Below are 24033 nucleotides of genomic sequence, written 5' to 3'. Positions count from 1 at the left end.
CTGTCAACGTCCGTCCGGCCATCCGCCCCGAGTGCGACAGCTTCCTCTTGTTTTTGCGGAATCCGCCCTCGAAGTTGCATTGCCACAGCCTCGATATCAGCTGCGCGGTGCTTGCTATCGCTCACGTCAGTTGACCGGCAGACATGCGTCTGGAACCCTGCCAGCGCGTTGCTCTGTAAAGGCGTTTTTCAGTGGCGTTTTGAACTGTCTACGTACGGCAGAGAAGCTGCTACATTTGCTAGTCGTTCCACTCACTACGTTGCTACGGAGGATTCGACTTCGCATTACAGGTACGCAATCTTGCCTTATAGTGGATAGTGAACGGGCATGCCAGTTTAGGCATTCGTTATAATTCGGCCTTTCGACCCTGTGATTTTCCTTCGAGGAGCTCGCAGTCACGACCTACTGTATACTCCTGACCTGCATGCCGAACAGAATACCAACGCACATAGGATAACTTCGTTCAGCCGCTACAAGCACTTTGACGTTACTAGTTTACCACCTCCACTGCATTTCCGCGACCGGCTGCTCGCACTGAGCCGATAAGTTTGCTCGGGAAGGAACTGAGTTCGAGGAAAACAATACCAAACGGGTGTTGACTGAGTGTAACTGGCAATTACGGTGTAGTGTGGTACACAGCGAGGCGCGTGAGTGAAAAATGGAGCAAGGTAGTTTTTAGCGGTGGTGATATGTTGTAGGGTTATTTAACATTGGCATGTAAGAAATGTTGATACACATATAAATGTGTGTGCACTTATGGCTGACGAGATACACTTGTAAATCTGCATCACTTCATAACGATTCCTAAATTCGTTGGCCCTTTCACAAAAACTTGGCCGTGCAAACATGCCAGCCGAGGGCTACATGAAATAGTGTTTTCTTTCAAAAAGAGCCAAGTGCACTTTAATTGAAACTGAGAAAAACGCACTTTTTTTCATACGGACAATGTCGTCGGGCCTGCTCCAACAATTTTTTGCCAGTGCGTTCCTGTTTTTTAAGTACCTCAAATCTATATTGCGGCTAAAATCTATATAGCCCACTATCGTCGGTATTCAGGAGTAAAATTTGTATTTGGCTCTTATTGATTGGAACATTTCATTTGGGCTTGAATTGGCTCGTAAAAGAAGTCTAAAACGATTCCAATCTACGGCAGCATAGCAATATTTTGCGATAAAATTAATATCATCCTTGTGCTTCCGTCGGTGCCGTCCTTCGTCGCATGGATAACGTAATGGCTATGATTTGACTTGAAGAGCGAGTGGTCTTTCCTGGCAAAAGGCGCACTATTCTGGGCTGTCGGCGGCCTTTTCTTGTTCTTGGCATCTATCAAGGCCTTGAACAGTGCTCCAGCTCTTCTTCTTCTGAGCTCATTTTATGCCGTGCCGTTTTGGATCACTTCTTCTTCAAGGAATAAATGGGTACGCGAAATCTTCGTTTCATATGTGTTTTGTTTCAAATATGCCGCCTTGGAGTGAAAGAAGGACCTGATACTGTAGCGCTAAGCTCGAAAAGAAACACCGAGAGGCAAAAAGAAGTAGGAAAGTAACCCTCTCACTCTTTATATCCGAGTTTTGCCCTACAACATCATGTCCTTCAGTAAGTGCCAACTCGCCCTAGAAAAACTAATTTTGGAAATTAAAGACGATACCAAAGCAACTAGTGCACAAATGAAACAGATTGGATGAGCCCATGGTGGTTGTTTTGATCACGAATGTTGACGCAGCGCTTGTTTAACGAATGTGTCTGTTTGATTGGAACAGATGCAAGATTTGGCTCATTTTTATATTAAAAACTGCTTTTTAGAGTTAGCGTTGCAATCAGGAGTTACCCCATTCTGATTCTGTTTTAGAAGTTGAAAGATACTTAGGCGCGCTTTACGCTTCTGTGAAATTTAGCCCAGTTTCGGTTTCTGCATCTGGCTCTTTCTGAAAAAAACAAAACAAAAAAAGACGCCACAATTATTTTTGTGATAAAAGAACGCGAGAGTAGAAGCGCGTATTTGAGTAGGTTGTACTCACAGCACACCACTCTGTTTTTCTTGAGTATTACAAAAATAAGCATTCAGCTTTGCTGCATCATCAAAAATTGGGGGACGCTTAAGCTTCGCCTTTAAGAGTTGAACGCGATAGCGATATTCTGTTCCTAGAGTGCAGTTCGAACACTAAGAGTGTTAACAGAATGCGCGCACTAAGGTGTGTGCCTTATGTAATGGGTGGCATGCTTTAAACCAGGAGCAATTATGCGCGAGAAACTTTTTGGAAGTTGCGATGCACCCACTACGTGGTCTTAAGAGAATACGCGCAGTAATGTGTGTGCCTCTTCTAATGGGTGGCTGTTTTTAAACGACCAAGTCGTTATGATATTGACATGGTGTGACGCCCAATGGAAATGTGCGCTCGTACCACGCAATATTACTGCGATATTACATCTCGTACTGTGACACCTGTATACAGGACGCGTATTTTTGGGAAGCATGAAAGTTACTTTCAGTGCAGCTCCAAGCAGAATTGCTTTCAAGTGATATCCTATGTTGAATAAATACCATGAAAAAAAAAAGAAAAAAAAAGAGGCGTGGCTGTGTGGTAGAACACCTGCTTGCCACGCAGACAGCCTGGGTTCGATTCTCACTCGGAGACAACATTTTTATTATTTATTTTTATTTGCAGCTTTTTCGATTTTTCGGTCACGGACAAGATGATGATTTTTCGCTCACAACCAACGGCCCCGACGCCGACGCCGACGGCGGAATTTCTGCGATACGAGATCTTTAACGCTATCGCGTTAATATTGAAATCGCTCCTGTCGCCTCGTCGCCTTCATCGCCTATACAGGCCAGCGATATCGTACATGTCGCACGCTTGAAACCCTACCACTCTCCCAGTGACGTTGACGTCTGATGCGCCGAGACGGCGCTCCTGCCGCCGGGGATTATGCTACATGCATATTGCCAGCCCCTTGAACCATTGCGCGTGTGCGCCGGACGAGGAGAAGGAAGATCTCTCCGCTCGGGCTCTGAGCTGAACCGGTCAGCGCTGCAACTGCTACTGAAAATATATCGTGTAAATAGTCTACGGTCTAGTCTACCGAGTCGTCATTCACGTAACAATATAGTTGACTCGAAGAAATTGTTCGCATGGCGGATCTTGTAGCACGTGCAGCAAGGAAACGACTTCCCTACTATCCGTCATACGTACACACGCAATTTTTTTCACTAATATTGAGCGAGCGTTCAGCCCTAGACATGACAGTGCCTAATATAGGCGAAAATTAACGAGATCGCCTTCATGATGCGCAAGCGCAGAGAACAAACTCGTGCGCTATCGCCGTTTGCTTAGACACTCTTAAAAAAAAGTTCGTAAAAAGGTAGTAACTGGAAGGAAAATGTTAGTAACAGCCACTGTTACTAACTCTCTGAGACAGTTACTAACCATTTGCAAACTCGAAAGCAACAGGCGTGTTGTTACTACCCAAACAGCCAAGTTACTAACTCGAGTTAGTAACAAAAAGCTACTTTGCTTATAACCCTTCACAGTGCTGCAAAAACATGCATTCACTCACTGAGTGAAAGTTTTTAATATATTTTAATATATTTTCTCAAACCCTTCTCGTATTCACTTTTTTTGATCATGGCTTGAAGACATATAATTTGTACGACCAACATTTTTAGAGGAATTGATATTTGAGTCTGATTGCATGTCGCCCGAAATTTTATGCTGTCGTGTTTATCTTTGTTCCTCTGGATACGACGCTCGCCTTCGGACCATGGGCCCCTGGTTTTGAATTCCCACCATGCCCAGAAATTTGTTTTTTTTCTTTTGAGCCAAAATAGCCTTAGATGATTTATCGAGCTGAAAAGTTGCCGTCAGCGTCCCGCGGCGTCGGGGAAAGCACGAGTGACGCGAGAAATTATGTCGTGATGACGTCACCATATGATGTTACGTCATAGATCGCCAAAATATGTGACGCCGTTATGCCGTTATCACGACGTCACGTTACAGGATAACGTCATCACACGACATTGTAGCTTGGTCAAAGGTAGATCTATCACGGATGATGTGCAAAGCCACGTTAGGTGCCGGTAGCTTTCGGAGGGATAAATACGACGACGGAGAAGAACAAGATGACGGCTTTCGTCTTCGACTCGTCTTACACTCTTAAAAAAAAAGTTTGGAAAAAGCTTGTAAACACGAGCAAATAGTAACAGCCGCTGTTACTAGCTTTCTTGGACCATTACTAACTTTTTGCTACCTTTTTACTACCTACGTTAGCAGACACTTAAAAGTTGCAACGGCTACTACCTCTTGCGTACCGTTACTAACTTTTTGCGATGCACCTGTTAAATGAACTTGCTAAGCGAATCATAGAAGTTATTATTACGAGCTTTTTACAGCCTGTTCACTAGCACGGGGATCCATTCAAGATCATTGAGGCGATATTAGTAAGCTTAATACCCCGTGTTGGGTCTTGTATATTAGGCCATGTTGAGGTGATATTACGCAAAATATACATATAATATATTGATTTTCTTAATATGCTTGATTAAAAGTTCTGCGCTACGTTACCTCGCGCACCTAATAAAATTGTACGCGATATAAATATAGGCGCACAACTTAACCTACCTATCCTAAAGCCTAGCTGCCCACTGGCACCAGCTGCGTACCCCAGAGGTAGGGCTATATATACTCCTGGAAACACTTTTGAATTATACGTGTTGCGTAGCCTTGTCGTTGTGTATGTGTGCTGTTCTGATTCATGTCATACTGTGCATAATTACCTAATGATATATCGCAATGTTGGTGCTCGCGAATTTGACCGTTATAAAAGCAGGAAGCTCGTGATGCGAAAGGATCACGGTTACTAATTTTTTTGGGGTAGTAACCGTTACTACCTATTTTACTAGCTAGCAACGAGAAGGGTAGTAACCGCTACTAAGTGCGTTTGTAACGGCGAGGGTAGTAACGGTTACTAACCTCCCCGTTACTAACCGCACTTACTAACAGGGTAGTAACATATGTGACAAGTAGTTAGTAAACCGAAGTTAGTAAGTACTACAACCTTTTTTTTAAGAGTGTGTATACACAATGTCAGCCTTACCTGTGCGATCATGAGTCCTGAAAGCCGGTGTGACGCTGATCGTCGTACCGGTAATCTCTTTGCTTATCGCCGATGTTAGGAACTGCCGTATCCTGGTTTCGACGCTCGCGCGATATTATTAAGTGCAAGGGTGTACAGTCGGCATTAAAAGTTTAGAAGCCACTAGGTCTGAGAAGACCTGGATTTTCGCAGCAGTTTGGGACTCTGTTCGGTCGAACTGCAGAGTACACCCTAGCAGCTTTTTAACTGTATAGCGCGAGCGCTGAGCGCAGGATATGGTAGCGCCTAAAACTCTCGAAAGGTAACGAGATCTGGCGACGATGCGCAAGCGCACAAAGCACACTGAACTGCTAGCGCCGCCTGCTAGGCTGTTCATCTCAAGATATCTTTAAGTAATCTTAAGTACCCAGCGCGGTACAACGGACCACATTGGAAAAATATTGTCAAAAGTATGCACTTGCGCGCAATGCACAGCCAAGTGCAAGTGACCACAAGAAATGAAAAATAAAGAGCGGATAACCGAGCGGAAAGTGATTCCGCCTATCACAGCCGAGGACACATGCCCTTGGCTGCGCCTAGCAACGCATTCTCATACTCCTGACCATTTCTCCGATATGCTCCGTTCTACGGTGCTCTTTACTTAAAGATTACTTAATCATGTGTTGAAGTGAAGAGCGCAGCAGACGGCGCTCGCAAGTCAGTGTGCTTCGTGCTTCGTGTGCTTCGTGCGCTAGCGCATCGGCGGTAGATTTCGTTACCTTTCGAGAATATTAGACGCTATCATATCCCGCGCTCAGCGCTCACGCGATACTGTTAAAAAAATTGCAAGGGTGTTCATGTTGTCAGCGAGTTTTAGAACAGGCTGGGAATCTATATTCAAGGTTGCCTGCCGAAGCAGCGGTAATATTCAGCTATTTCTTGCGCCCCATTGTCCATAAACTTTTGCCGCTGCCTGTACACTGCTCACGGGATGAAACTCGACAATTTAAGGCTAAGTAATGTAAATATCTTTGTTTCCACCGCCTTCAATTCGTGGCAGCTCATCGCGTAGGCGTGCTCAGGGTTCCCCATTAAGGGGGGGCAAAGGTTCATCGCAGCGCCCCGCCCCCTTCTTGGTCCGTTCGGCGTGTCCGAAAGACATGCTTGATTAAAACAATCCAGCCAGGTCCACTTCGCGAACACTGTCGAAACTGCGAAGCTGATGTCCCTCCTTCATCAGGCCATATCGTACTTTTATGTTTTTCAAGTCTTCCCTTTGTTGGCGCTTGGCCTCTCTTGCGCAAACATCGCGGTTGGCTAGGCGACGACATGGCCGTTCTCGCGTCAGCTCTCCCTTACGCTCTCGTCGGCCGGCCGGCTTCTTCATCGGGATAATGAGAAATGTTTGCCATCATCAAAGCGCCAACTCCTGAACGGCGACAGTGACGCGCTGTTTTATACTCCACTGACTGAGACTCCCCCATCCCATATTGGTGCGTTTCTCGAAGGTCCATCTTTCCTCCGAGCCTCGACGTCCTCCGCCCTCGCCTCTCGCAGCACGGCGCAGCCCTACCGATCCTCACACTAGCCCCACTGCGAGGCCACGTGATCGCCGCTGCGCCAACGGAGGGGGAAGCTTCGACTAAGAACACCTTCGCTGTTAAAAATGAAAATGAAACAGGCTTCTCACAGTGAATGCCTGTGGCGCCTGGCTTTCCGGCAGTGAAGATGGGACGTAAACAGTTCTTGGAATGGTACAACAAGGGCCCTCGGTCGCCAGTATTGCCAAAAAAGATGGCTGATCCCTCTGTCATAGGAATCGGTACAACACGAAAGTAAAACGTGTCGTCACTGAAGTAGTTGATTGCTTTAGTGCATTGGTATATCAGAGCTTGTATAATGTCTATGATTGTTTGGCAGATGTAGCACCGCCTGATATGGACGCACTCACGTTGACGCCTAGTGGCACATCTCCGTACCGACTACTAACGCCCATGATCAAGATTTAACCCTTGCAGGGACGTGGCAAGAAATATTTTCGGGGGGGGGGGGGGGGGGGTCAACTGTACTTTATGTATGTTCGTGCGTGCGTTTGTATGTGGGCGTGTATATATATGCAAGCAAAATTTAAACTCTTCGGGGGGGTTTGAACCCCCCCTACCCCCCCCCCCCCCTGGCTACGCCCCTGCCTTGCGGTAGCAGAAGTTCTTAACATATACATAGACACCGCCGCATATGGTGAATCCCGCGCAAATATGGCACAATAAACACTGATCATCGATATGCACTTCTCCAAAGCGTCGTGAAACACGAAGAGAAACGCTACGCGCGTCCTCTCTTCCCTCTAGCCTGGCAGTTAATTCTCACAGGGCGAGCGGGGAATGCGGTGCGACAGCCAGGCGAGCGTCGGAGAGCTATTTTTCGATATGGATGGATGCTATGAGCGAGGCTTAGGCTAAACCCACCACATCGCGGTGTGTTAAACGGAATTATGGCTCGTTCACACTGGGAAATCCGCCGTGCACAGCGACCAGAATGCTCTTGTCGCCGAAACACAGCGTCGTTCGCACTGCACCATGCACTGCACGCGCACCGCGCCGCCGGATAGCCATATTGGGCAATTTTTCGAGTAAACCATCAACCACGGGTGAGCGCGAGATGGATTCGCAGTTGCCCGGATGTTGTGGCGGCTCGCAACTACGCCATGCAATTTTGCGGGTCTTCAGCGCTGTTATAAACGACCATGCTCTTTTCAACGCTCTTTGCAACTAGGGCATGTAAGGCAGGCAGCTACATCGCAATGCTCAAACTGGTGCTCGCTACATCAGAAACAAAGCAACATAGAAGTACTCGTACATGCCGGTCAATCCAAGCTCCTTGCCAATTTTATTCCACAAATCGTCCTTCAGTAAACTGTCCTTGTGCTTCGGGTGGCGTTCGTCGTAAAGGACGAGGTAGCACCGCACCATTGCGATTAGCAGTTCCGCTATGTGGATGTTTTTAGACTGCGACGTGACGAGCGTGTCGGATTTGGCTGCCATTTTTTCAAGTACCGCGGCGAGCGGATCCGACGGCGGTTGCCGCAAAAATCGGTCCGGGAGCGACCGGCGCGGAGAGAGCCGATTCGGCGGATTTCGCCGCCGCCGAACCAGATTCTGCGGCTCTCCGGTCACCGGAATGCTCAGTGTGAACGAGCCGTTACACTTCTATTGGAAAGGCGCCGAATGGGACGGTCGCAGCAATGGCTCGTTTTTCTGTTTTTTTTTTTTTTCGAGCATGGTGGTACAAATGTGACCACCCCGTTATAAATGGGGACGCTCGTAGCATCCATCCATGCAAGAGCGCTCTGAGAGGAAAGTGTGAAACATAAACGGCGCATTCATGTCGCCTCCGTTATGTGTTTTGCGGGAGCTCAGTGGGCTAAACGCCCGCCAGCCACCGTCGCAGACCGAGAAGTCATGGGTTCGACTCCTGTCAACGGAACTTTTTCATATAGTTTTCTTTGCCGTTTGATGACGTTCATTTTGCTGATGTATTTCCGTTACGGAAATACGTCATGAAAATCTTGGTGGACCCCGGCATAAAATATTTTCGTGTTAAAACCTGCGTGCCCACACCCTTCTCTTTGAACAATGATTAGACAGGTCCGACTGAATAAAAGTATGGGCCAGACATCGCGCTCCTCGCTTAGGTGATTAGAGGGGACGGCCGCCCCGCCTGCCCCCTTGTGCGTACGCCTATGGTTTGTCGTACAATTGACTCGTGCATTTCTGTCAGAGTCAATGTTCCCTTGAGTGGCCTGGTTGGTAGGGACATGACGTGGTTACCTCGAGCAATAGCGCATACCAGTTGTTAAGCTTGACGTTATGATGTGACGATTCATTCCTTGAGCATTTAAACTATTTTTCCTGCCTGCCCCACTATCTCCATTAGCCCCCTCTTCCATTCTTTTTTTTTCTTTTTAAATGGCCCCTAAACCATTCCGAGTTCAAGGACTATAGAGTAGTTTCTTTCCGCCTTTCTAACCCTTCCTAGAGGCGCTATCTTCTCCTCGCAACTTATTTCTTCATAAAACACGTCATCAATGACAGCACTGAGCGTTTGAGCCTATAAGGATTTCGCGCCTTTCGGCTACACGCTTTTAGGACCTGCACTAAACGAAATGAAATCAGTTGATCACACGCGATGGCCGTGCAAGACAATGCAGAACGGGCGTGCGACTCAGTGGCAAAGCGAGGTAGGAGACAATTTCACAATCGATATCCCTCGTATATGGACTAATCGGGACCTTATTTTCTGATGACGTCACGCTAACAGACTGCTGGCGTCACGAATCGTGCCGAAAAGACGGGAAATTCCAGGAGAGAATAACGCGCTCGTTCGTTGTGTAGTAAGCGTTGTTTAGATACCCTTTAGGCGCATCTTAATTGCTGCACTTATGAGACCCTGTTCATGATCGGATGTAATATTCTTGAACAGGGGGTGGTCACTGCAGCCATTGTTTCGATCTTCTCGAAATGTTGGCTACAGCGGCACCGCATGCGCATGAATTTTGCATCCTCCTCTCAACCTGTGTCTTATTATTGCGATAGCAATTATATGGACAGTCTCGGCTGGATTTTGCCGTCGCCGTCGCCGCCGTCATGCACCGTATATGTATAAGTATGTATATATATATAAAGGCCCCAAAGAAAAATAACTCAGAAAAATGCTTCCGAAGCGCGGAATCGAACCAGGGACCTTTTGCTCCGCAGCGAGCGGCGCTATCCACTACGCCACGAAACGCAGATCCTCCACGTAGCTAACGGCGAGCGTTATATACACACCATTTAGCGCTGGACGGACTCAGAGACAGAAGGCGATAATAAGCGTTTCTTCATTACCAGCGAGGTGGCGCTAGCAGCACGACGGGCGCATTTAAAAGTCGTCGTCGAGCTCGCTCGCTTCTTATATTTGCGCAGCGAGAACATTGCCCTTCCGTTCTCTGCTCGCGCGGTTTTCTCGCGGTGAGGGGAGGAGGAATGTTTCACGCTTTCACCGTGATGTCCGCGCTCATGTTACGGCGCGTACGAATGTCACTCGAGCTCAGGGACGCCGCTAAACGAACAAACAGAAGATGAGCGCGAACTATCAAGTGTCACAGCTCGACACTTGAAGCACGCTAGTTTCCTTCGCTGCTTCGGCCGCCTTTGCAACAGAAGCGCTGTTCAAACTGAGAGTATCCATTGGCGAGCCTCACTTCGTATAGCATTAGTTCCTTGCTATCGCATTCATTGCTTCGCCCTTGCGGCGAAACTGTGACTTTTTTATGATTTCCTGCGTATTATTACCGGAACACTGCAGATATCTGCAATGGGCATGGACGTGCAGTACAGGGACCTCCCGGGAGGAACGCTCACGCTGAGGTTCGCGGACGAGCTACCCCGCCGCTTGATGTGTGGCACGTGCGGCATGCTTTCAATGCAAATGTTCGAGGACAAGCAAGGGCACGCCTTTTGCATCGTGTGCGTCTACCAGAAGAGCCAGGTGGCGACAATATTTTGCCAGTACGAGAACAAGGACGTGGCCCTGGATGAGGTAAGACCCGCACAGTCGGAAGAGCCCATTGTTCGTTTTGCCTCACGGAAAGGTAATATTAGGGTCTTTTAGCAGTGACGGTAATACCATACGGTAAGTACGGACATACCGTCCCAGAACGTATCTGTTTTAGTCTACAAGACCTCTATTAGCCGCTTTGATTATCTCATGACGTTAGCGCGCGCAATGAGCTCGCGCCACTGAAAGTTTTTTTTTTTTTTTTTAAGGCTGCCAACCACGACGTTGCGATACTTCTGTACTTGCCGTGAACTTCATGGGACGAAAAATGGAACGCAAAACTGTAGGAGTGAACTAAGAGATCGAAGGATGGCAGAATGGGTCAGGGAACAAACAGGGGTTGCAGATATCCTAGTTGACATTAAGCGAAAGAAATAGATCTGGGCTGGACACGTAATGCCTAGGACAGAGAACCGGTGGTCAGTAGAAGCAACAGAATGGTTACCAAGGGATGGGAAACGCAGTCGAGGAACGCAGAGAGATGGAGTGATGAAATTCAGAAGTTCGCAGGGATATAAGATGGCAATCAGCTCGCACATGATAGGGTGAACTGGAGAACATTTGGAGAGGTCTTCGTTCTGTGTTAGACTAAAGCTTCCTGGGAATGATTAATACCGTCACTGCTAAAAAACCCTATTCGCAGACTACCTATGGACCAATGACATGCCAGCAACGTAGTTACTTCTCGAGTCGGTTCTTATTAGAGCTCGAGCTCGTCGTCAAAACTTCAGAAACTTCAGAAATGCTTTTATTTTCCAACGAAATTGTTGGGGGGTCCTTCAGGCGAAGAGCTGCACAATACAGCTTGAATGTGCCTGAAGGCCCTCACATGGCAGCAGTAGCACTAAAACCAGCATATATATACATGCTTAGCATATATCCAAATATGATACACCATTTTAATCCAACTAAAAAATGCAACACTTGTGCTTTCCTACGACCACGTGGTATTTAAAAATAACATAGAAATCTAATACATCTAGTGAGAAGAAATGTGAAAATACATTGTCATACATCATAAACAGTGGAATTTACAACACTAAGAAAAGCACTGCTGTAAACATGACCATGATGCACAATATGATGATACTTTGTACATTGAAACACCGAGCGCGAAATAGACATTACAACAGAAAATGCGAAAATGTAGTAACAATTTCGTTAAGTGTTCATTCCGATTTACAAAAATACTCTCTAATTTGTTTGCGAGTCAATGTATTTGGAATTAATCTTTCCCCTTCCAATTTATTTAACAACGAAGGTAGGCTATGTCGTAGTGACTGCATGAGATAATTTGTGCGTCTGTATGGTACGGACCACCTGTCATGGCTACGTGTGCGCAAGCCACTTTTTTTGTATTCAAGTCGTGACGTATCTTTTAAGAAGGATTTGATATTGTCGGAGCCGAAACAAAATGAATGTAAAAGCCGGTATTCGTAAAGGCTTGTTGCACGTTTTATATTATGTTTTTGAAAAAGGTGCGCACTGGGATGAAAATAGAGTACATTGGCTATTTGTCGAAGCGCGCGTTTTTGCAGTTGAAGAAATGCACGAATATTAGCTTTTGTGGTGGTGGCCCATACAAGCGCACAATAGGTAAGATGAGATTCAAAAAAGGCGTAATATATTTGCAATTTTACCTTCTCAGGAAAAAAATGCCGACAGCGAGACAACACACCAGCGGCAAATGACAACGATTTTGAGATTAATTCAACGTGATGGGTCCAGTTCATGTTTTCTGAAAACGTAACGCCTAATAATTTGTATTTCCTCAAAATTTCAATGGGAGCACCATCCAAGAATAATTCTTGTTTGAAACAAGAATGCCTGTCTTGAATAATATGGCCTTCGATTTTGAGCTGTTAATTGTTAGAGCATTATTACGAGACCATGCCGACAGATTAGAAAGAATACTGCGAGATTTCTGCAACAGATCATCAAGTTCATGGCCAGAGACAAACAAACTTGTATCGTCAGCATACAGCACAACGCATACAGCACAGCATACAGCAAGACGTACTACCATTGTAAGCCGTTGTGACTGTCATCGTACTACCACTTTCAATAATTGTTAACCTTATAACTACGATCAAGGAGGTGCCAGTTGTGTCCATAAATGTTCCGCTCATTTTTTGTCCTCTTTTTCATATCTTACATGAGGTGTCGAGACTGTGCCCATTAATCGCCTATGGCAGCTGTCACAAGATCTGCACGTTATTCTTTCCTTTTTAGATTTATATATGCCCACACTCCTTTAGGAGCAATTTTCCTCTCCTCCCCACTCTCTGCAGAGTAGCATGTAGGTGAATATACGATGGCTGTCCGTTCTGCTTTCAGTAACGAGCTTTCTCTTTATCTCGCTCACTACTGCTATTATGAGCCATTATCATTGCGATCGCACTGCCCTTGTCAATACTTGTTAGATTTAGGAGCAGTTACTATTGTTCAAACATGTTACCATTGTTAGCCCATTGCTTGTTAGATTTAGGAGCAGTTACTATTGTTCAAACATGTTACCATTGTTAGCCCATTGCCAATGTCATTTTCTACCAATTGTCATAACTTACTAACGTTGCGAGCCATTATCGTGTCAGTATACCAGCATTGTGAAAACTCATCACCATTACAATAAACCGACTTAGAGATGTACATTGGATTGGCGTCGAGGAAATAACACAGATGTTAGGATGAAGCTCGGCTACAGCAAATTTTACAAAAGATTAAAGCATGTATTGTGTAATGCACAAGGGTTCTAAGATGGTTATGGCGATAGCTATTGGACGGTAACACAGACGAAACACAAATAATTTTTGTACACAAAGAATGTAGTCCTAGTTTAGTCTAGTTCATTTTCTTAGGTTGGTGGTCTTTCATTCGTGTGTCATATATTTGGGCTGAGAGTGAAATCGTTTCCCTTGGCTCAAATACGTGTGTTCTTCATGCGCCCGTGTACAACGTGATATAGGGCATTTCAAGGTGAACTACTTTTCCTGACAGTTCAGTTTTACGATTACTTTATTTCTTCGTTTCAGCTGGTTGAATCGTTTGACATCGTTCAAGTAATAAAGGACCAGGTTGTTTATTGCCCCAATGAACAGAAAGGTTGCCGTGCTTATTCCCCTCTGTGCGAAATAGAGGTGAGTCGATCATTATTTACCGGAAATCTTAAGAAACTTCTAGCAAACGACCAAACGGGCACTAGACGTTTCAAAAGAACGCTTCTGCGCATTTATATAAGTTCTCATAATGGGTAGCACTTTGCATTTGTCAGTATGAGAAATACGAATCTCCATATATGTGACAGCTATACTCTTCATGTCTTCAACAGCGAAAAAAAATTGTTTTGAGTTGTTATTGATGTTTCGGAGTCATTTATGTGCCGATAAACTTTAAAGAACTCGGTGTTCCTTTATTTAAAGTGTATGTTGTTAGGGAGATCCTGGCGCATTTATGTAGCGGTGGCGTTATACGTTAAACGTTGAGACGTTGAATTCCACAAAGCAAACAGCCAAAGATTCTATTTCGCCTCTTCTCCTACCGCGCAATAAATCAGCTGACCGCATCCTGTGTTTGTTCAGTCTATCTAGCCACATGTGCTCATCGATAAGTCGATATCTCTTAGAGCGTATGACGAGATCGGTTGCATATTACGTGGTCAAGTAACAAAGCCCATTCCTGATAACTTGACAATCTTACATGTAAATCTTCGCCTCCTTATCTTTTCAGGATCACTATCTTCAATGTGAGATGACGGAAATTGAATGCGTGCAATGCCAGCAACGAATCTCAGGGCGTCACTGGAAAAGTCACTCGAGGAACTGTCCTCGAAAGATAGTGCAGTGTCGCTTTTGCGCCACAGCTTTCCCACAGATTGATATTCAGGTATTCCTTGAAACCATCAGCATGCAGTCGTTGTTGAAACGAAAAAGTGTAAAACAATGTTGTATATTCAGTTCCAGGGCACGTGGCAGAATCATGGAGGTTATGGAAGAAAGTAATGAAATTACGGATCGCGTAGCAAGCTACAGAACGGAAAATGTTAGCGTAACATTAAGCGACATCAGTACGCTAGTGTTACGTATGTTGATTAGAGAGGTGACAAGAGAGGTGACTCTGCTGTCAGCGTGCACGATAGCTTAAATCAGAGCAAAAATTAAGCATTGTATATTGTGGGTTTGCTATCACCCCCTGTAAAGTGTCTTCGCATCATGGCGCCCGCGAGTCATAGTTAGCGTAGTTAGCTTCGCCGCAAAGCGAGAGATGGTGCTGCGGTCGCGCGGTGGCGCCAGTGGCACCACCTGGCGGGGAGCGAGGTTAGGCGGGCGAATGAGGAAGAGCTATTGAGTCTCTTTTTTGGGGGTTTGGTAGCGTTCGTTGATGGACGTCTCTCGCGCAAGGTTCGTGGGGGTGATTCCGTAGTCCGGTCCCGCGGACTCGTACATTGTATGTGTTATGTTGGTTGTGTGTTGTATTGGTATTATATTGGATGATTTGTCATGGGTGTTACTAGCTATTTATAAGTTTCGGCTGGCGAGCAAGCTGACGAGCTCGCCAATATATTAAAGCTATTAATAAATGTACGCGTGTTCGTTTGCTTGACGGCTTCACTATGTCCGTGTGTTCCGAGAGCGCGGATAATTTCCAGACCCCACAATATAGAGGCAGAGCGCCTGTGTTGTCCTCCTAACGCTAATGCGAAAACCAGCATCGGAACACGTACTAAAAACGAAACGTGAGGGTGTCACGATGCGTGCGATGTTGGAATGGCATGCACAGTTGTTTTCTTCGTGGTTCACGATTTCAGACGCACCAGGCCCTGTGTCCCGAGAACCCCGACTGCATTACGTCATCGTCCGTGCAGCAGTCGTACAGGAGCAATGCCTCGGCATCGCCCCTTTCTGCAGAGAGAGGAAATCGATCAGAACACGTTTCCACTTCTGTAAGTACTGCACCGTTTTCGGGGACCGTTTACCGAGTGTTACGCTGGTAACGACATCCGCCACCCCTTCCCCACGCCAAAAAAAAAAAAAAAGAAAAGAAAGAAAAATTTATTTCTCTAAAAGGTGAGGATAGGGAGCATTAAATATATTAGTGTGTGTTACCGCATATGTTACCGAATCTTTTGTTTTTTCTTTGTTTTCAGTCTATATATTTATCCTCCTTGCTTTCAAATTCTTGTACATGTCTTAACTGTTTACTGTATCCCCCCCTGCAATGTCTCTTCGGGCCTATGTGGTATTTCTAAATAAATAAATAAATAAATAAATAAATAAATAAACAAATAAATAAATAAATAATAGGTCGCTACTCCGTAAAGATCCAGCTAAAAGTCAATTTAGAGATGGTGGATAAACTCCGTATATTAGAAAAATTATTTTGTTAAGTGACAGATGTCAGCACTAGCCATCCTTATCCAACACTAGAACTGGCATTAGCCAAAACTAGACAACGTTTAGTTAGTACAAGCCATCATTATCCAAAATTGGACATGAGCCATCTTAAGCTGACATTAGTCGTCACAGCCATACATACCATACGTAGTAAAAACCACCATGCATTCGTTCATTGTGAACAAGGCGCTCGCACGGGGCGCCGAAACGTCAATTATGTTGTTTTGCGTTCTGTTTTAGTTGGCCAGTGTACGTTTTCTTCAACCATAGTCGTCACAAACCTATCACAAGCCACCTTTAGCCGATGTTGGCCACCACTACTGTACACTTTCCGACATTAGTCATGATTTAGCCAACACCTTCCTGTAATGACTCTTTTACTGTCCTGCAGCAGTGTCGATATTTTTTTATGCACCGACTGTATGATATACTTGATTGTCGTGCTGACTGTTGGATATGGTTACTTGTTGCTTCTACTGTATAGTGCAATTTACTCGCAGCGGCAAGTGTACTGTGTCACTTTATTTCTGCGGTAATAAGGCATTGTCATATACGCTTGTCTAGAACTACATGCATTGATATGAACCGTTGTGAACCTAAACATCTTGCCTTACTGGAGCAGGGTCTACTAAAAGAGGTAGCCAAAGAATGTTTCCGCATTGAAAGCTGGACAGTTGCATATTTCTTTATTTTATTTCGTGCTACCTGCTTGTTATACAAGCCATAGGCAAGAGTGGGTTGTACAAAAGAAAATGTTGAACAATGTAGTAATAGCGTGTGAGACGCAAGAAACAATGATGTCCAATAAAACACATAGGGTATCGCAGGTGAAAATATAGTCTAGAAATACAGAGATCAGATAACGACAACGTGGGGCAAGTAACAATAAAAGGAATTTTAAAAATGCCATGAATGTGCATCAGAGCGCATGTTCACACAAGGAGCACGTATTCACACAGTCTGCTCACACAATGAAAAGCCGCAACGGTGAAATACCTGCAACGGTAAAAGTGTAAGTGTGCTCCTTGCTCTCAAAACTCAAGCGTGGGTCAAACATAGAACAACATTTACTGTTTTGGTCTGTTCTTTTTGCCAAGTTTTCTTTATTCCTCGGCCAGTACTTCTTTCTATATTCTCTTATACGTTTGTTTCACTTAACTGTCGTACCTCCGGTGCAGATGACGTCATCTTCCCGTGATCCCGTAAAAATCCAGCATCGGGAATGGCCTCGGTGGTTGCTCCTGCCCTTCGTTCTCTGCTTTACATGTCTCGCCTTCGTTCCACGCACCGCTGTCAACGTGTGCGTAAAGCCACTGCTCCGCATTGCGTTCAGAACAACGCGTTTGGTGTGCAGAACCGTTCTGAGATTCTCTCGAGCGCTGCTATCGGCTCTTGGTCCTCCTGTGGATGATTCTTTGCACAGCGTTAAATTTCGAGCTGTGCAACAAAAAAGCTTTTACTAGTCGCGAACGTCAATAAAACTTCATTTGGGCCCAGTTGGTGCATAATCCTCTGGTTAATATTACAGCGCAAACACACAAGACAAGCGCAAAAGGTAAAGGAGAATGCTGATAAAGGAGGACATGTTGTTGCTCATATTAACTCATGCTGCAGTTGTGAGGCGCACTTTGAAGGGACTTCGAACCTAGGCAGAATCAGCATGCACGGCTGGCCTCAGAAGCTTACCACATAATGCAAAGAGGTCAAGGATGTATCAGTGATGCTTCTTTGACCCCGTACTCGTCTGAATATGATTTCATGTGTTCGCGTGTGCCATACACCGGCTGTCATGCTTGTTTTATTTTCACACGAAATTGCTTTATGCCGGGGTCCACCAAGACTTCAGTGACGTATTTCCGTCACGGAAATGGCGTCGAAAAAATGAACACGATCAGACGGCAAAAAAAAAATCAAGAAAAAAAATTGGCCGCGTATCTGCGTCCTTCGCTGCAAATGTCGTCTAAAGACGATAGAAGAGGCGCTGCGTGAGATATGGACGCCATCTGGCAATACGTCGGGAAACATGAGTGCTGTGTTGCGGGCTGATAGTCCCGGCGCAGCAGCAGGCGAAGACCGGCGGTGACCAACGCGACCGGCGGGGACGCCAGCCAGCCCGAACACGCGGTTTGGCGCGAAGCACCGAAGCAGAAGAAACTGTCTGCAATCAACGAGTACTCTCTTTTATTTACACGTCACCTGGGTAAAACAGGAATGCCAGAGCGGCGCCCCATGGCATTCGTACAGTGCAATACTGAACCGAAACCGAAACACCACAATGAGCTCGTGCAGAGGGCACGGAGGAAGGCAAGTTCAGCGCAGTCGCATTTTCAGCGCGGCTTAAGAAACTAGGGTATCTAGAATTACGTATCTATGTATTTTCTATTAAAGGAACACACCACCGAATACTTACCTAGTGATGTTGCGCATCAGATATGCGTAATGTTTGCTTCTTCATCAACAATGTACACAAGTATGAACCTAGTCAGCCGTTCAAGATAGCTGGCCCTTGGGCAAGTGGTTCAACTTTGGCCGGGGGGCTAAATCGAGTGACGTGCCGACAAACAGAAAGACAGACCAAAATTTCTGCGTTTAAGTTCCCCAAGAGAGACTATCGTCTTTAAAAAGTTCCGCCAACGGGAGTTGAACCCACGATCTCTCAATACGCAACAATAGATGCCAGGCACGCTATCCACTGCGCCACAATCCCACACTCTGGATGCTTTACAAACACGCCTTTTATATCTCCCAGTGCTTTCGGTTGGCGGAGTGTTGTCGGCGTCTGAGAGCGGTAAAGTGAAGTAATGCAGCATTACCATGGCCTTCGCGATTAGCCTTAGCTTAAGTTCCGCGTCTAATCAGCGACGCTCTTCTGGCTGTCACACCGCTTTCTCTGATTACGCTCTCACCGGTTAATTACTAGAGCTGCTGCAAAAGTTTAATAATTGATCATGGACGTTAGTTTTCGGGATAGAGATGTACCACCAAGCGTCAACATCGGTGCATCCACGTTAAACGGTGCTATAACTGCCAAACACCAATAGACATTGTGTAAGCTCTCTTGTATCAATGTAAAGTAAACATTCAACTACCTCTGTAAGGAGAAGGTTCACTTTCGTGTTATACCGATTTCTATGACGGAGGGATCAACCATGTTTTTTTTTTTTTGTTAGAGCTGCTGTTGTGTGCGCATGCGCGGTAGCGTTGAGTAGGGCTTATATATGCAATGAGTTATGAAGGAATAAAGCTTGCTGGTGTCGTGTCTTTTCTTCGTGGGGCATCTTGTGTGTTTGCGCTGTAACTTTCACTTCAGTTTTACTAGTCGGGCGCTCATTGCACGAGTGATCCAATTTACTTCAGCGTGTCTCGAGGTTGCGGAAGCATGACGCTGCTATGTGTAGGCACGTTCCCCGAGAAATAGCAGTAAATGCTTAAGTTATTTCGAAGTGACGTCATCTGTTCTTTCAACGGCGTGGTCCACTCTTGGGCACTACATAACATGGATGTGACATTTTTGAAATATATAAAGGTGATAATACTTTCTAAACCTTGGAAGCCAAAGAGAGAGCTGGCGCTTTAAACAGAGAAAGAGCAAAAGGTCAACCTGAGTGAAATCCTCGTAGTCTGCTACAGCACGCTGCGGGATGTTTTTCGGTGAGCAACCGAAGTACGGCGAGAGGGATGATGGTTTGATGAAGATGATGAGGTTCGGTAATGCGGGTATTTGGGCCCGTTAGTACAACACACTGGTGAATAGCAGCTTCTAAGGACACATGGGTAGGTTAGCGCTAATTTCGAACAAAAAGTGTTTTTTTTTCTGGTGCACGAGCTAACACTAATCACATTACGCATGGGCGTTTGACATGTTTAGGAACGTTAACTCGTTTTCTGACAAGTTATTGCATCCTGCAGTAGAACCGAAAGGCATGCGAGTTGGGTTGAAACTTGTCGCTTCTTGGGCAGCGGCAACTGCAAATACAGGAGACGGAACCGGACAAGCGCTGTTCTAACAACTGAAAGGTTTATTTCAAGGAAACAGGTATATTAAAAATCATGGGAGTGGACTACACGTAAAAACACACATGTGCCGATGTGTCATCTATGAACGCGATCTCTTCAGATAGCAAAACCGATGGCTGACTTATGCAGTTGTTTTCACATTTAGCGATATGGTATGACTCATCGATCTCCTGTGCCCTCTGATAACGATGTTGCGCTATAAAGGAGGCTCTCTTGAATGAATCTTTCAGTTCTCAGGCCAGCGCTTGTCGTGTATTCTTTCGAGTGTAGCTGTTGTGCGATGCCCAAGAATTGTTCAGCCCGCATCAACCTAAAACAACCAAGAGGGGAGTCATCAAATCACTTCATCTCAATGTTATTCTACGCGTGAAACAATTGAGGTTGGGATGATCTTTTACGCTTACATACCTCGCACTCCCAGATGTTTTGTTTCTTCACGCAGAATGCAGAACTTCACGAGCAGTGCGATATCACTAGTGAAGTGGACGATGCTGGAAGACAGTTCGGGAGCCTAAACATTACGCACCTTCACAAGCATGCACTCACCTTCCTCGGCATAGTTGGCAACTTTCCTCTCATCAATTTTCTGCGTCGAAATGCCTTCACCCGCAATTTTGGCCTTCCGCTATTCGCGATTGTCTGCATTTCTCTTCTTCTCAGGCGGAGAAGGAATCAATAACATCATGGCAGAAAAACTCGAAGCCTTCATTTGGCTAACGAACTTTTCTGCAGTGTGTTCCTGTTTAATAAACAATTTCTGTTTCTGTTTCCTTGTTTGTTGTTTGCCATAAATAACATTCGTCACTCTTAATTACCGATGATGCTCATATACTGTATATAATAGAACAATCAAAACAAGGGTGTATAACCAGGAGACGGTTCTTTGCATTAGTCACACTACAGCTTGTCACCAGCCACTGTGGTCTAGTGGTTATGTTCATCGACTGCTGACCCGGTTATGTTCATCGACTGCTGGTCGCGGGATCGGATCACTGGCACGGCGGCCGTATTTCGATCGAGGCGAAATGCTAGAGGCCCGTGTTCTTAGATTTAGGTGCACGTTAAAGAAAACCAGGTGGTCAAAATTGCCGGAGCCTTCCACTGCGGCGCGCCTCGTAATCATATCGCGGTTTTGTGACGTAAAACCCCCAACAATTATTATTACCTCAGTCTGTGTTTTTGAAAACGAGCTGAAGGTCTTTGAGTTGTCACTGTGATTACATTTTGCCGTTACTGACGCACGCACGCGCAAACTGTTGTGTTCCCCTGGCATCATATTTCTAATAAAGAGTTGAAGTTTAGCGCCTGACCTTGCTGCCTCCTACTCTTCCTTTCTCGAGCCTTTGTTTGTGCTAACACGTATTTCTACGAGGTCAACCAACCCGCCTAACAGCAATTGTTACTCAGGAGCTGACATGAGTGTTAATTTGCCAGCGAAAAAGTTGTCTATTGATCAACGAAGCACAAGTTTGCACATTTACAATGTACTTTTTCCGGTGCACAGAAACAATACATCGACGTCTTTCTTGGCACTTGATTGAACTTAAGAACACTCAAGAATATTCGTACAATGCAGACATTTGTGTCATTTACTAATTAACCAATCGATCGATCAGGTTATTTACTCTTATTTCATCAAACAGACGGATGTGTGATACATTGAAAGCTGTAATTCGCAGCTTCGTGAGACCACCCCCGACCCAGCGTGGTACCTTAGCAGGTAGGCTGTCTCACTGCTAATCTCGGGGGCCCGGGTTCGATTCCCGGCCGGCACGGAAAGTACGGCATTTGGCACGGAACACGCATGCAGTTATTGTTGTCAGCCCACCACCCTTATTTCAAGGCTGCGCCAGGGGAGTGAAACATCCTATACCATCCATGGAACGCGATATTCGCTCGCAGCGCCGGACGAACGCCTGGTGTTTTGAGGGCGGTACGAAAACATGGCGACGCATTGCAGACACGCACTGGGGGACTCCATTTTGATGAGGACTGAGGATCCGAGTGGCGGGGGGGGGGGGGAGTTATTTAGCGCCAAATTCAAGTGGGATGCACCAGCAAGCCAAATTGAGCGATTGGAAGGGATTCAGATATCGAGCGCGCTACCTTCTTCCTGTTGCGCAACCCGCCACATGATCAAAACGGCAATCGTTGCGTTCTGGTTGAGGAAGGTTTGCCCATCCACCTATTTTTGCACCACTTATTCTGAGTAAGACTCTGTTTTTGTTTACGTGTACACATAAACTAGACAAGAATAAAGAGCAGAGTTTGTTTGAATGTTTTATTGCCTAAACGTACCATTCATACAGTAAAAACACAACTTGAATATTTTACGCTACTGCTGCAACCGCATCCTGATACGCCGTGCAAGCGTAGAAAAATAAAACGAGCAGCATGCAGATCGTACCTTTCGTCCGCCGGGATCCGAAAGAATTTTATGCCGGTGTGCCGTGAAGAATTTCGACACCACTCAGCACAATACGATTTGTGATGACGGCGCGAATCCATTCATGCGTCTGTTTCGCTGAAGCTCGCAAGGGTTTCGCCAGCTTCGCTGGAACAAATTTTACGGTGGTAAAAGAGGCCTTAGGGATACCGCAGGCCGTAGCATACATGGGCGCGCGACAATAAACGCCCCTTTTTCGCCGTGAGAGATAGGACGGCGAAGTTCCCGTCTTCCACTCCGGGTGGCGCTCGTATTTTCGCAATCTCGAACTGCAGCCTCTAGGTTCACTTGCGTATTAAAAACTCCGGAGTTAATAAATAACCTGGTAATAAATATAAAATGGAACAACAACGTTCATTTATGCTCGTGGGTACTACAGTCCCCAAACATTAGTATCGCTGCGGTCACGGGACAGAAAACCGCGAAGTTTCATCCCCTGGCTGCGCTGCAACACAGATATAGTTAACGATTACATAGACAAACATAATTAAAGAAGGCATCTGTAAAGTAACAAGAAAAAACGCGTTAATAATAACCAATTGAAAAAGTATGTGTATTACAAAATTAGGCAATCCCACTAACAAATTCCAAACTAAATAGCTTTATGATAGTTTAGTAGACAGGTTCAGTCCCTGCCGGCGGCAAGTTATGTTTTCGTCCAATTTACTTCACATTTATATCCTAATTACTACAAATATAATTCCCTATGCCTGCCTTGGCCTTAGTGTCTGCTGGTTCCCATTAATATTGTGTCTAACAAAGAAAAAAGTCACATTTGCGCCGCAAGGGCGAAGCAATGAATGCGATAGCAAGGAAAGCGGCCCGTGATGGACGCGCTGCTACACTGCAGAAACATCTGCCCCCCGGCAGCAACTAACGTGCGAGAAGACAGCGGAAGGGCAAGGTTCTCCCTGCGCAAATATTAGAAGGGAGCGAGCTGGCCGACGACTTTTAAATGCGCCCGTTGCGCTACTCGCGCCATCTCGGTGGTAATGAAGAAACGCTTATAAGCGCCTGCCATCTCTGAGTCCTGCCAGCGGCAAAGGGTGTGTATATAAAGAGAATAAAGAGAATGAATGAATGAATGAATGAATGAATGAATGAATGAATGAATGAATGAATGAATGAATGAATGAATGAATGAATATAACGCTCGCCGTTAGCTACCTGAAGGATCTGCGCTTTGTGGCGTAGTGGTTAGCGCCACGCGCTGCGGAGCGAGCGGTCGCTGGTTCGATTCTGCGCTTCGGAAGCATTTTTCTGAATTATCTTCCTTTGGGACTTTTATATATATATACATACTTATACATGTACGGTGCATCACGGCGGCGACGGCAAAAACCAGCCGTGACTGTCCATATAATTGCTATCCCAATAAAAACGAGCCCTTAAAAGTCTTCTTTCCTTTAGGAAACATGGCTTCGTATAGCACACAGGTAAGGTACATGATTTTTCCGAAGCCAGGGTCAGATTAAGGAAAGCCTAAGACCTGAAGCTGAGTACTGAAGCTGA

At 45.6% G+C, this 24033-nt stretch overlaps 1 protein-coding gene across 2 annotated transcripts; it reads left to right on the top strand.

Annotated features, from left to right (window-relative positions):
* Nucleotides 1-21354, top strand: LOC125759721 (TNF receptor-associated factor 6-like). 2 transcript variants are annotated; one of them, XM_049418794.1, is made up of 6 exons: nucleotides 1-290; nucleotides 10417-10650; nucleotides 13701-13805; nucleotides 14395-14550; nucleotides 15473-15607; nucleotides 20518-21354. In XM_049418794.1, exons 2-6 carry the CDS (start codon nucleotides 10426-10428, stop codon nucleotides 20752-20754), a joined length of 858 nt encoding a protein of 285 aa, XP_049274751.1. In that variant the 5' UTR covers nucleotides 1-290; nucleotides 10417-10425; the 3' UTR covers nucleotides 20755-21354. The 2 variants fall into 2 exon arrangements, with proteins under 2 accessions (XP_049274751.1, XP_049274750.1); XM_049418793.1 differs by lacking the exon at nucleotides 20518-21354 and adding an exon at nucleotides 17237-17588 and having other exon boundaries at nucleotides 8-290.
* Nucleotides 21355-24033: the final 2679 nt, after the last annotated feature.

The sequence above is a fragment of the Rhipicephalus sanguineus genome, chromosome 8, assembly GCF_013339695.2.
Source record: "Rhipicephalus sanguineus isolate Rsan-2018 chromosome 8, BIME_Rsan_1.4, whole genome shotgun sequence".
NCBI classification, from domain to species: Eukaryota; Metazoa; Arthropoda; class Arachnida; order Ixodida; family Ixodidae; genus Rhipicephalus; species Rhipicephalus sanguineus.
The sequence above is the reverse complement of the archived record's forward strand: the minus strand, read 5'-3'. Positions and strand labels throughout refer to the sequence as shown.